This window comes from Vicia villosa, linkage group LG7, assembly GCF_029867415.1.
Source record: "Vicia villosa cultivar HV-30 ecotype Madison, WI linkage group LG7, Vvil1.0, whole genome shotgun sequence".
Classification (NCBI taxonomy): domain Eukaryota; kingdom Viridiplantae; phylum Streptophyta; class Magnoliopsida; order Fabales; family Fabaceae; genus Vicia; species Vicia villosa.
The window spans coordinates 132,827,714-132,842,856 of NC_081186.1; the positions used below are offsets into that span (position 1 = coordinate 132,827,714).

General features: G+C 38.1%; 1 protein-coding gene across 1 annotated transcript; it reads right to left on the minus strand.

Moving 5' to 3' along the window:
- Window positions 1-6,300: 6,300 nt before the first annotated feature.
- LOC131618566 (uncharacterized) lies at window positions 6,301-10,257 on the minus strand (the record flags this gene model as incomplete). Its single annotated transcript, XM_058889759.1, has 2 exons — window positions 10,114-10,257; window positions 6,301-7,936 (listed from the first exon to the last, which is right to left on the minus strand). A coding segment is annotated over exon 2 (1,629 nt), but the record flags the coding sequence as incomplete, so codon positions are not given.
- Window positions 10,258-15,143: the final 4,886 nt, after the last annotated feature.

The following is a 15,143-nucleotide window of genomic DNA, read 5'->3' on the forward strand; positions in this document are numbered from 1 at the left end:
CACCCCCTCATTCCTTACATCACACATGGCCCAACACCATAAACCATCCTTTTCCAATTAAATCCCACAAACCACCAATAATTCTAATTATTAATTAAATTTCCATTTAAATTAACAATTAAAATATACGGGTGTTACACCATTCATCGACTTATGTTGGGGAATTAACAAATTGTTTTCCTAGGAGGAAAAATGCCATTTGTCGACTTATGCTGGGGAATTAACAAACTGTTTTCCTAGGAGGAAAACTGCCATTTGTCGACTTATGCTGGGGAATTAACAAACTGTTTTCCTAGGAGGAAAACTGCCATTTGTCGACTCTGTTGAGGAATCTGAACTATCTTTTTGAAGAAGACTGACATTCATTGACTCCGCTGGGAAATTAACAAACTGTTTTCCCAGGAGGAAAACTGCCATTTGTCGACCCTAATGGGGATAAAACATCTCGGAAGTAGACAAACCGTTTCTTGCAAAGAAACTGCCATTTGTCAATTCCTTGGGTATTAAACAGACAAACTGTCTTTCCTATGCAAGACCGCCATTTGTCAATCGCTAGGGGAACAAACTGTCTTCTGCTGAAAGAGACTGCCATTTGTCAACCCTGCTGAGGAATCCTTAAGCGGAACGAACTGTCTTCTGCTAAAAGAGACTGCCATTCGTTGATCCGGCTTAGGAAAAAGTGAGCAAACTGTCTTCTACTGAAAGCGACGCTTGCTGACTTGCTGGTGAATCCTCGTGTATGAACTGTCATCACGAAGAGGAAGGTTCTTTCACAACTCGTAGGGGAAACTTGAGCAGATGTCCAAGTGATTTGAGCAATAACAGGATTAAAGCCTAACTAGACCATGCTAACTATGCATTTATGATGTGTTCTGTAACACCCCAAATCTACCCCAAATATTTATGCGGAAAAATCAGAGTATAAAAATTCTCAACATAATCAGGATGTCACACATTCAACATAAACATAAACCTGTCATGCTTTTTAAACTAATACATAACACTATTAGGATTGGAGTGAACAAACTCATAACATATATCTCAACTTTTGAATAACATAGTATTCATAGCATAACCCAAACTCTGGTTCAACATGCAACAAATTCACAATGATTCAACAATGAATACATAACATCTTTTGAATCATAAAAAGAAACAATACAAACAGATCCTCGAATACATCATAAGGTTCAATAAGCAAATAACAACATCAAGCAAGTGTTCATTTCCCCCCAAGTGCTACGTATCAGAGCAATGACACCCAAAACTCAACTATAAGGGGAAACAGCTACTCATCTGGATTACCTGCACGTTACCCACGTGGAGGCAACATTCAAACAGAAAGGGTGAGATATCAAACTATATAAATAGGATTATGATAAATCATATATTAGGTAAGGAATATAATGAATCATCGTTTCACACAACATCTACATAAACAACACAGAGAACATCATCAAAGAATAGTCTTGATATCAACACATCGGCATCTTCAACAAATCAACACATAAGCATCACAATGCATAGACAACAACTTCAACCAACAACAACTCGAATGCGACTCAACTATGCATATGCATGTGGTACCATTGGAGTAAAACTCCCAACTTAGAACATTGCCAGTAATTCCGAGGCATAAGGCAAAGCCTTCAACACGGTCACATATCAACATCACACCGTTCAACTTTATGTTATGCTATGCTATGCGGAACATACAACGACCATGATTCGACAACGAAACAACGACATAACAACAACACAACCACGGCCACATATCAACATCACACCGTTCCATTTTAGCCAAAGGCTCACAACACAACTTATCAATTCATAGCGTTATATACAGAATATCAAAATTTTCTATAATTCCCACTATGAGACTACTCATATTAGAACGCACAAAATAATCATATTGGAAATCATAACATTAATCGCAACAAAAGCATCCAAAACGAAATCACAATTTTCGGTTAATTCGCAATATATCAATAAACCAAGTAAGCCAAAACAACTTCCAATTAACATTTAACTAAATTAGATATCATGTTAATTATCAAAAGAACATTGTTAGCTTAGCAATATATTATTCTCAATTTAATTATTCAACTAAAACACAATTACGGTAAAATTCTCAAGATATCGTAATTTATCGATAAACCGAATGATTAATCTAAATTTAAGTTTATTCCAATTAAATAAACTTATTGAAATTAATTCTACTATTAATTAAATCAACCAATTAATAATTATATTATATTACTTTTAATTTACTAATTCATTTTCTATTCAAAAATCACCATTTTCGGTCGGTTCGTAGAGTAGCACAATTTCAATAAAATATCACCACCACATTAACCTACTAATTAAACATAGCTACCACGTAAATTTTCATCAAATTCCGGACAACTAATTATACCGCTTAATTCAGCTATTACGGGCAGACGAGACTGTTTTGAATTACGTTTATTCTATAATCTCTACTGTTACACAATTTCATTATACTATTGTTTCTATCATATTCCATTTCAAAATTTTGGTTCAATTTCCATTATGTTATCACATTATATATACTCCTGGAATGAACATGAAATAAATAGGACACAACAAAGAAAAGAAATATCATCCAAATGCATAGCTGGAACGAAAACATGTGGCTTAGTGGTGTCTTCATTTCCATTACATGTTTAAATATTAAGGAACAATTAGCAAACATGAAACAGGTACTTAATTGAATCGGATACCATATTATATATAATATATGTTCATCTACTAACAATAGGCAAACATTGAATATTGAATAATATATATGAACATCAACATTAACGAAAATCACTGCGATTTCAAATAGTAACATAAACAAATTCAACACAACACAATATCTAATCTATACCCTAACCCACATACAATCCATCATATTCCCATTTAGATAGAAAGAATCCCCCTTACCTTGGATTGAGTGCAGCTCTAAGAAGTTTCAATGGAAAAATTGGAGAAAATGACACTTTAGAGCAACACTTTGGGTCTCCTCTTCAAACCCTAACCCCTCTTTCCTATTTCTCCTTCTTCTCCTTCGGTTCTCTCTTTCTTCTCTCTTACTGATAACACCACTTCTATACTACTTCTATTTCTATTAAAAAAAAACTATATTAATTATTTAATACACAAATGGGCCTAACAAAATATACCCCCTTAATACCTAAAGATGTCATTAATTAAGCCCAATATTATTTCCACACTTAATATAAAAATAATACTTCCACTAAAACTCCATTAAAATAAAATTCGATTATTTTAATATACCGACTTATTACTCAGTGTCTCATATTTCCGGTCTAAACTTAATTACTCAGAAAATTCCCAAAACGCTAAATATTAACTCATTAATATTTCTAATACTAAAAAATATTAAAATTATCGATTAAATGTCGATCCGCTATCCCGAACTAATATCGACTAAATCGCCCCAAAACGCAAAAATTTCAGAAAACATCACAAATGTCTAAATTAAGCAAATAATTATTTTTCCGGGCGTTACAACTCTCCCCCACTAGAATATTTTCGTCCTCGAAAATAGAAATTTACCTGATTCAAATAACTCGGGATAGGAATCTCGCATCTTGCTCTCTAATTCCCATGTCAAGCTTTCTCCAGCAGCTCCTAACCAAACAACTTTCACCAATGCAATCTCCTTGCCTCTTAGAACCTTTATCTCGCGATCCACAATTCGCACCGGCATCGTCTCCACTGTGAGATTATCACGCACTTGCACATCGTCCATCTGAATCACATGAGACGGATCGGAAACATACTTTCGGAGTTGTGACACATGAAACACATCGTGCAAATTAGCAAGATTTGGCGGTAACGCCACACGGTAAGCAACTTTCCCAACTCGATCTGATATTTGATACGGACCAATAAAACGAGGAGTGAGCTTTTTAGACTTCAGAGCTCGCCCAACACCAGTCACAGGTGTGACTCTCAAAAATACATGATCACCAGCTTGGAATTCCAAATCTTTCCTCCTCTTGTCATGGTAACTTTTCTGCCTACTTTGAGAAGCTTTCATCTTATCTCGAATAAGCTTCACTTTCTCAGTAGTCTCCCTAACAATCTCGGGTCCAAGTACCACACTCTCACCCGATTCATGCCAACACAACGGAGTCCTACACCTCCGACCATACAACGCCTCAAAAGGTGCCATCCCAATACTAGAATGGTAACTGTTATTGTAAGTGAACTCAATCAATGGAAGATAAGTATCCCATGAACCTCCCTGTTCAAGAACACACGCTCTCAACAAATCCTCTAATGACTGAATAGTCCTCTCGGTCTGACCATCAGTTTGTGGATGATACGCCGTACTCAACCTCAACTTAGAACCCAACGCCTCTTGCAAACTCTTCCAGAAATCGGAAGTAAACCTCGGATCTCTATCCGACACAATACACAAAGGAACACCATGCAACTTTACAATCACCCTGACATATATCTCTGCTAACTTCGCAATCGGGAATGTGATGTTAATAGGTATAAAGTGTGCCGACTTCGTAAGCCTATCAACAATCACCCAAATCGAATCAAATCCTCTCAAGGTATTAGGTAATCCCGTCACAAAGTCCATTGAAATGCTATCCCATTTCCATTCTGGAACTTCTAACGGTTGCATCAACCCTGCAGGCTTTTGATGCTCAATCTTTGACTTCTGACAAGTCAAACAAGCATACACAAACTGTGCCACATCACGTTTCATACCAGGCCACTAAAACAAACTCTTCAAATCTTGATACATCTTTGTAGCTCCTGGATGAATACTCAAACTGCTTCTATGACTCTCTTCAAGAATCACTTTCTTAATCTCTTCATCATCAGGAATACAAATACGATCTCGGAATCTCAACACACCATGCACATCTAACTTGAAATCATCCTTCTCAATTCGATCGGTTCCTACCATCAAATCCACCAACTTCACATCTAGCTTCTGAGCCTCTTTGATATTGTCGAGAAAGTCATTGTTAATCTTTAACATTCCCAACATAACACTATGTGGTGTCACTTCACAAACTAAGCTCAAATCTCGGAACTGCTCAATCAACTCCAACTCCTTAGCCATCATAGCCGACATATGCAAGGTCTTTCGGCTTAAAGCATCGGCCACAACATTAGCTTTTCCGGGATGATAGTTCAAACCGAAATCATAATCCTTCAATAATTCTAACCACCTTCGCTGCCTCATATTCAACTCTTTCTGATCAAAAAGGTACTTTAAACTCTTATGGTCACTAAACACTTCAAATCTAGAACCATAAAGATAATGCCTCCAAATTTTCAACACAAAGACCACTGCAGCCAACTCTAGATCATGCGTAGGATAATTCCTTTCATGAGTTCTCAACTGCCTAGACGCATAAGCAACCACTTTACCATTCTGTATAAGCACACCACCTAACCCCATCAGACAAGCATCACAGTACACAACGAAAGGCTCTCCTGGATTAGGCAAAGTCAAAACTGGAGCCGACGTCAACCTCTTCTTCAACTCATTGAAACTTTCTTCGCATCGAATATCCCACACAAAAGCTTTTCCCTTGCAAGTCAATCTTGTCAACGGAAGTGCCAATTTAGAAAATCCTTCGATAAACCGTCTATAGTATCCGGCTAAACCCAAGAAGCTTCTAATCTCAGTAGCTGTTTCGGAGCTTCCCATTGTAACACAGCATCAACTTTAGAAGGATCCACGGCAATGCCATGACCAGAAGTGACATGACCAAGGAAACTAACTTCATGCAACCAGAATTCACACTTAGACAACTTGGCATACAACTGCTTCTCTTTCAGAACTTGTAACACAATTCTCAGATGCTCTTCATGCTCTTCTTCAGATTTAGAGTAAATCAGAATGTCGTCAATGAATACCACTACAAACCGATCCAAGTAAGTATGAAAAATACGGTTCATGTACTCCATGAATACTCCCGGCGCATTAGTAACACCGAAGGGCATCACCGAATACTCGTAGTGTCCATACCGAGTCCTGAACGCGGTCTTCTGAATATCATATTCTTTTACTCTAATCTGGTGATATCCGGACCTCAAATCAATTTTAGAAAACACACTAGCACCCACCAATTGATCCATCAAGTCATCAATTCTTGGAAGCGGATACTTGTTCTTGATCGTCACTTTATTCAATTGCCGATAATCAACACAAAGTCTCATACTTCCATCTTTCTTCTTTACTAACAACACGGGCGCTCCCCACGGCGATACACTTGGTCTTACAAACTTTTTCTCAAGCAAATCTTCTAATTGCTTCTTCAGTTCAGATAACTCAGTTGCAGACATCCTGTACGGTGCCATAGAAACAGGTCTGGTACCAGGTACAAGATCAATCGCAAACTCAACTTCTCTTTCTGGAGGTACATCAGGAATTTCATCAGGAAACACATCAGGAAATTCTCGCACCACCTTTAACTCGTCTATTCTAACTTGATTCTCAAAAGACAATGACGCCATCAACGAGAACATTTGTGCTTCGTCTTGCATCAATTGCCTCAACTGCTTACCAGTCAACAAACCAACTCCTTCTTCCTCGGGAGAAGAAAACCTCAAGGACTTGTTAAAACAGTTGATATGAACATAGTTATACTCTAACCAATTTATACCCAAGATCACATCTAATCCACTCAACGGCAAACAAATCAAGTCAACAACAAAGTCTTTGTCAAAGATCGACAAAGGACACTTTGAACACATCAGAGAAGTAGTCACCGATCCCTTAGCTGGAAGATCGACAACCATCTCTCCATTCATGGAAGACAACATAAGACCCAATCTTTCAACACAATCAGAAGCAATAAAACAATGAGTAGCACCAGTATCAATAATAGTGATTAAAGGAGTACTATTAATGAAACATGTACCTCTGATGAGTCGGTCTCCACTAGTTGTAGGAGTCCCAGCTAAAGCAAACACCTTTCCACCGGATTGTGCCTTCTTCTTTGGACACTGGCTACCAATGTGTCCCTCTTCGCCACACGTGAAACATACCATGTCCTTATGCTTGCAATCAGACATTGCATGTCCCATCTTACCACATCTAAAACACTTCCTCGCATCAGCAGTACAAGCATTGCTCTTATGACCAGGTTGACCACACTTGAAGCATACAATCCTAGCAGGAGCATCTCTCCCACTAGACCTCTGACCATGAATAACTCTTTGTTTCCCTTTACCGGCATCATACGGTTTCCCACGACTTTGTTGATTCTTGCCCCTTCTATCACTAACCATCTTGTGATGAGCATTACTATCTTCCTCAAAGATCCTACAACTGTCAACCAAATCAGAAAACAAACGGATCTTTTGGTACCCAACAGCCTTCTTGATATCCGAGCGTAACCCATTCTGAAACTTGATGCACTTAGAGAATTCAGCACCTTCGCCATCAAAGTGAGGATAGAACTTAATCAACTCAGTGAACTTGGCAGCATACTCGGTCACGGACTTGTTCCCTTGCGTCAACTCTAGGAATTCTATCTCTTTCTTACCCCGAACATCTTCAGGATAGTACTTCCTCAAAAATTCCCTACGGAACACATTCCAAGTGACTTCCTCACCTGAAAACTCCAACCTAGCAAGCGTCTCCAACCACCAATCATCAGCTTCCTTAGCTAGCATATGAGTGCCATATCTGACCTTCTGAGCAGGAGTGCAATCCATAACACGGAAGATTCGCTCGAGCTCCTTCAACCAATCAAGAGCACCATCAGGGTCATGCGTACCCTTGAAAACCGGCGGATTCTCCCTTTGGAAAGTCGCCAAACTACGAGATCCAGCATTCTCGTCAGCATTCGGTTGGTTCTGCATAGCCTGAGCCATCGCTTCCAAAGCAGCAGCTATCGCAGCATCATTCCTCCCAGCCATAGCGTCACTACAACAAAAACAATTCAGCACAAACAACAATACACGATTGTTAGACTACACTACGACTCAACACTTGGCCGGACAAGACCAACCAGGCTCTGATACCACTAATGTAACAGCCCAAATCTACCCCAAACATTTATGCGGAAAAATCAGAGTATAAAAATTCTCAACAGAATCAGGATGTCACACATTCAACATAAACATAAACCTGTCATGCTTTTTAAACTAATACATAACACTATCAGGATTGGAGTGAACAAACTCATAACATATATCTCAACTTTTGAATAACATAGTATTCATAGCATAACCCAAACTCTGGTTCAACATGCAACAAATTCACAATGATTCAACAATGAATACATAACATCTTTTGAATCATAAAAAGAAACAATACAAACAGATCCTCAAATACATCATAAGGTTCAATAAGCAAATAACAACATCAAGCAAGTGTTCATTTCCCCCCAAGTGCTACGTATCAGAGCAATGACACCCAAAACTCAACTATAAGGGGAAACAGCTACTCATCTGGATTACCTGCACGTTACCCACGTGGAGGCAACATTCAAACAGAAAGGGTGAGATATCAAACTATATAAATAGGATTATGATAAATCATATATTAGGTAAGGAATATAATGAATCATCGTTTCACACAACATCTACATAAACAACACAGAGAACATCATCAAAGAATAGTCTTGATATCAACACATCGGCATCTTCAACAAATCAACACATAAGCATCACAATGCATAGACAACAACTTCAACCAACAACAACTCGAATGCGACTCAACTATGCATATGCATGTGGTACCATTGGAGTAAAACTCCCAACTTAGAACATTGCCAGTAATTCCGAGGCATAAGGCAAAGCCTTCAACACGGTCACATATCAACATCACACCGTTCAACTTTATGTTATGCTATGCTATGCGGAACATACAACGACCATGATTCGACAACGAAACAACGACATAACAACAACACAACCACGGCCACATATCAACATCACACCGTTCCATTTTAGCCAAAGGCTCACAACACAACTTATCAATTCATAGCGTTATATACAGAATATCAAAATTTTCTATAATTCCCACTATGAGACTACTCATATTAGAACGCACAAAATAATCATATTGGAAATCATAACATTAATCGCAACAAAAGCATCCAAAACGAAATCACAATTTTCGGTTAATTCGCAATATATCAATAAACCAAGTAAGCCAAAACAACTTCCAATTAACATTTAACTAAATTAGATATCATGTTAATTATCAAAAGAACATTGTTAGCTTAGCAATATATTATTCTCAATTTAATTATTCAACTAAAACACAATTACGGTAAAATTCTCAAGATATCGTAATTTATCGATAAACCGAATGATTAATCTAAATTTAAGTTTATTCCAATTAAATAAACTTATTGAAATTAATTCTACTATTAATTAAATCAACCAATTAATAATTATATTATATTACTTTTAATTTACTAATTCATTTTCTATTCAAAAATCACCATTTTCGGTCGGTTCGTAGAGTAGCACAATTTCAATAAAATATCACCACCACATTAACCTACTAATTAAACATAGCTACCACGTAAATTTTCATCAAATTCCGGACAACTAATTATACCGCTTAATTCAGCTATTACGGGCAGACGAGACTGTTTTGAATTACGTTTATTCTATAATCTCTACTGTTACACAATTTCATTATACTATTGTTTCTATCATATTCCATTTCAAAATTTTGGTTCAATTTCCATTATGTTATCACATTATATATACTCCTGGAATGAACATGAAATAAATAGGACACAACAAAGAAAAGAAATATCATCCAAATGCATAGCTGGAACGAAAACATGTGGCTTAGTGGTGTCTTCATTTCCATTACATGTTTAAATATTAAGGAACAATTAGCAAACATGAAACAGGTACTTAATTGAATCGGATACCATATTATATATAATATATGTTCATCTACTAACAATAGGCAAACATTGAATATTGAATAATATATATGAACATCAACATTAACGAAAATCACTGCGATTTCAAATAGTAACATAAACAAATTCAACACAACACAATATCTAATCTATACCCTAACCCACATACAATCCATCATATTCCCATTTAGATAGAAAGAATCCCCCTTACCTTGGATTGAGTGCAGCTCTAAGAAGTTTCAATGGAAAAATTGGAGAAAATGACACTTTAGAGCAACACTTTGGGTCTCCTCTTCAAACCCTAACCCCTCTTTCCTATTTCTCCTTCTTCTCCTTCGGTTCTCTCTTTCTTCTCTCTTACTGATAACACCACTTCTATACTACTTCTATTTCTATTAAAAAAAAACTATATTAATTATTTAATACACAAATGGGCCTAACAAAATATACCCCCTTAATACCTAAAGATGTCATTAATTAAGCCCAATATTATTTCCACACTTAATATAAAAATAATACTTCCACTAAAACTCCATTAAAATAAAATTCGATTATTTTAATATACCGACTTATTACTCAGTGTCTCATATTTCCGGTCTAAACTTAATTACTCAGAAAATTCCCAAAACGCTAAATATTAACTCATTAATATTTCTAATACTAAAAAATATTAAAATTATCGATTAAATGTCGATCCGCTATCCCGAACTAATACCGACTAAATCGCCCCAAAACGCAAAAATTTCAGAAAACATCACAAATGTCTAAATTAAGCAAATAATTATTTTTCCGGGCGTTACATGTGCAGTATGCATGAATATGATGATGATTATAAAATGTAAAGTGAATGTGAATAGAATTAGTGGATGTGAAATCCCACGATACGACTTGAATCTTTGTTGATCAGAAGATGTCTTCTTCTTGCAATTTGTACTTTGCACTCTGTTGGGGATACCTCATTATCAATTGCCCGCTGTTTTGAGTGATATGAATTGAAGTGAAGATCCGTCATCGGGAGATGTTCGCAAAGCGATCTCATGGGGAAATTTGTTCCCGGAGTCTCAACCGTTTTCGGAGCAACTGTTTGCATTCTTCCTATTGTTTGTAATCCTCAGAAAGAAATTTCACCTTTATTTTTGCGAGTAAATTCATTTTATTTTATGAAAACATTTGTTTCAAGAAAATGACTGGTTAAACTTAAAACACATTTTAAGAAACTGAATAATACTCGATTGCAAAGAAAAGGTACAAAGCTCAAATTATTATTTATGGAACGGTGATCAGCCAAATGCTTGATCCCATGGAATATTTACAAAGTTCGAAATTGGTAATTTTCAGGAAAAGGGCTACGATGAAACACGACGATCGTTATCTCTCCCTTCCACTCTGAATTGTTCCGTATTCGTGCTTCGTAGAAGATGACCTACTGATAATGAATACTCCGTTATGGATTTCGAATGATCAAGTTTGTCCTGAACACAGTTACTTGCCATATATCCCTAACTTTTGCGTAAACTACCCCTTTCGGGTTTTAAGTCTACCGGGATTGATTATATATTTTTTATGTCTCTAACTTTTGCCTGAATCGCCCTTTCGGGTTTTCGATTCACCAAGACGCACTTTTTTGCCTAAGCTGCTCTTTGCGAGTTTTCAAATTAGCGAGCTGTTCTTTTAATTATTTAGGCGAAGTATTTCTTGACTGCGTCGACGTTCACAAGACGGGTGAATTCTTCTCCATCCATAGTTGTAAGTATCAAGGCTCCTCCCAAGAAAGCTGTCTTGGCCACGTATGGGCCGTCATAATTGGGAGTCCACTTGCCCCTAGAATCTATGAGAAAAGGTTGAATCTTTTTGAGCACAAGGTCGCCTTCTTTGATTGTGCGAGGTCGAACCTTTTTGTCGAAAGCTTTCTTCATTCTTTGTTGATATAGTTGTTCGTGGCATAAAGTTGTCATGCGCTTTTCTTCGATTAAGTTCAATTCGTCGAATCTGCTTTGACACCACTCGGCTTCTGTTAATTTTGCTTCCATCAAGACTCTCATTGATGGGATCTCAACCTCTATGGGTAAGACTCCCTCCATGCCATATACAAGGGAGAAAGGAGTTGCTCCAGTTGAAGTACGTACAGATGTACGGTAACCATGAAGAGCAAACGGGAGCATTTCATGCCAATCTTTGTAAGTGATAACCATTTTGTGAATGATTTTCTTGATGTTTTTGTTAGCTGCTTCTACAGCTCCATTCATCTTTGGTCTGTAAGGAGATGAGTTGTGATGTTCAATCTTGAATTCTTCACAAAGCTCCTTCATCATTTATTCAAATTCGACCCATTGTCAGTGATTATCCTGCTAGGAATGCCATAGCGACAGATGATGTGATTCTTGATAAACCTGACAACAACTTGTCTTGTGACGTTTGCATATGAAGCTGCTTCAACCCACTTGGTAAAATAGTCTGTGGCGACCAAGATGAAGCGATGTCCGTTGGACGCTTTCGGCTCGATCATTCCGATCATGTCGATTCCCCACATGGAGAAAGGCCAAGGGGAAGAGAGTATGTTGAGAGGAGATGGTGGCACGTGAATCCTATCAGCGTAGATCTGGAATTTGTGACACCTCTTTGCATACTGGTAGCAATCTGACTCCATCGTTAGCCAATAATATCCTGCTCTCAGTATTTTCCTTGTCATGGTGTGTCCGTTGGTATGAATACCAAAGGAACCTTCATGTATTTCTCTCATGAGTGTTTCTGCTTCTTTTCTGTCAACGCATCTGAGCAGAACCATGTCGAAGTTTCTCTTGTACAGAACATCTTCATTTAGGAAGAATCTGCCAGCTAACTTTCTCAAAGTCTTTCTATATTTCTTTGATGCCCCAAGAGGGTACTCTTGCCTTTGAAGAAAGTTCTTGATGTCGTGATACCATGGTTTGTCGTCGATGATTGCTCCTACTATGAAAACATGGGCGGGCCTATCCAGGCGCATGACATCGATCTGAGGAATGTCATTCCAATGATTTATCCTAATCATGGAAGAGAGTGTGGCTAATGCATCAGCCAAGTTATTTTCTTCATGAGGAATGTGATGAAAATCTACCCTATCGAAGAATGGTAACAATCTTCTTGCGTAGTCTTTGTAAGGGATTAGCCCAGGTTGGCGTTTTTCCCATTCTCCTTTGATTTGATTGATAACCAAAGCAGAATCTTCGTTTACATCAAAGTGTTTGATTCTTAGATCCACGGCTTCTTCGAGACCCATGATGCAAGCTTCATATTCGGCCTCATTGTTTGTGCATTTGAAAGTTAATCTGGTGGTAAGTGGAATATGGGTACCTCGAGGGGTAACAATGATTGCCCCAATTCCTCGTTCATAAGCATTGACGGCTCTGTCAAAGATCAAGCCCCATTAGGATCCTATCTCAGGTCCTTCGTCTGGTAGTGGCTCGTCATAATCTTTCATCTTGAGGTACATGACGTCCTCGTCCGGAAAGTCAAAACTAGTTGATTCATGACCATTGAGTGGACGGTGAGCCAGGTGCTCAGCTAGGATGCTTCCTTTCACGGCTTTCTGTGCGTGATACTCAATGTCATTCTGATAACAACATCTGCCAACGGGCAATTCTCCCAGTTAAGGCAGGCTTCTCAAAAATGTACTTGATTGGATCCATATGAGAGATCAAACAAGTAGTATGTTGAACCATGTGCTGGCGGTGACGCTTGGCAGCCCAGGCCAAAGCACAACAGGTTTTCTCAAGCATAGAGTAGCGGGATTCACAGTCAGTGAATTTCTTGCTAAGGTAGTAGATGGCATGCTCTTTTCTCTTTGTCTCGTCTTGCTGTCCAAGGACACAAGCCATGGAATCTTCTAAGACGGTTAAGTACATTATCAAGGGTCTTCCTTCCACTGGAGGTGACAAGATGGATGGTTCGAGCAGGTATTCCTTAATGCTGTCAAACGCTTTCTGACAATCGTCTGTCCAGACGCAACTTTGATTTTCCGTAGAAGTTTGAAAATTGGAGCACAAGTTGCTGTCATGAGATATATGAATCTCGAGATGTAATTCAGACGTCCAAGAAATCCTCTAACTTGTTTCTCGGTTCTGGGCGAAGGCATTTCTTGAATTGCCTTGACTTTGTCCGGATCTACTTCAATCCCTCGTTTGCTGACGATGAAACTAAGGAGTTTTCCTGAGTAGATACCAAAGGTACACTTGTTGGGGTACAGGCGAAGCTGAAACTTCCGTAAGCGTTGAAATAACTTTGTCAGATTCTGTATGTGATCTTCCTCATTCTCTGACTTGGCAATCATGTCATCCACATATACTTCCACTTCCTTATGCATCATGACATGGAAAACTGTAGTCATGGCTCTTTGATATGTTGCCCCTGTGCTCTTTAGTCCAAAAGGCATAACGCGGTAGTAGAACGTTCCCTAGGGGGTGATGAAAGTTGTTTTCTCCATGTCTTCAGGTGCCATCTTGATCTGGTTGTATCCCAAAAATCCGTCCATGAATGAGAAAACTTTGGATTTTGCTGTACTATCAACCAATATGTCAATATGTGGTAAAGGAAAATCATCCTTAGGGCTAGCTTTGTTCAAATCTCTGTAGTCGACGCACATGCGGAATTTTCTGTCTTTCTTAGGAACGGGAAAAATGTTAGCTAACCACTGAGGGTATTCTGAAGTGACGAGGAAACCAGCGTTGATTTGCTTTTAAACTTCCTCTTTGATTTTCATAGCCATCTCCGGATGAGTTCTTCTCAATTTTTGCTTGACCGGAGGGCACTCTGCTTTTAATGGTAAGTGATGCTCCACTATACTGGTATCCAACCCTGGCATATCCTGATAAGACAGAGCGAAGACATATGAGAATTCTTTGAGCAGCTGTATCAAACTCTCTCTGATCTCTGAACTGAGCGAAGCTCCAATCTTAACCTCTTTTCTGTTTCCATCAGAACCAAGGTTAATGATTTCTAAAGGCTCATTGTATGGCTGAATGGCCTCTTCCTTTTGTTGAAGTAACCGTGAAATTTCCTTTAATATTTCTTCTTCTTCTTCTTCCTCTGTCTCGAATACAGGAAACCCAAAGCTTGGAGAAGTCATACGATCGTACGTTTCAACGGGGTGTTTTAGGATTAATCAGCATATGTGTGATAAATTTTATTTAGACAACGAGAGAAGACTCGGTGTATGCAGTTAATGGAATTTTTAATGTTTTTTAAGGGTGTTTTTTAGGATTACCA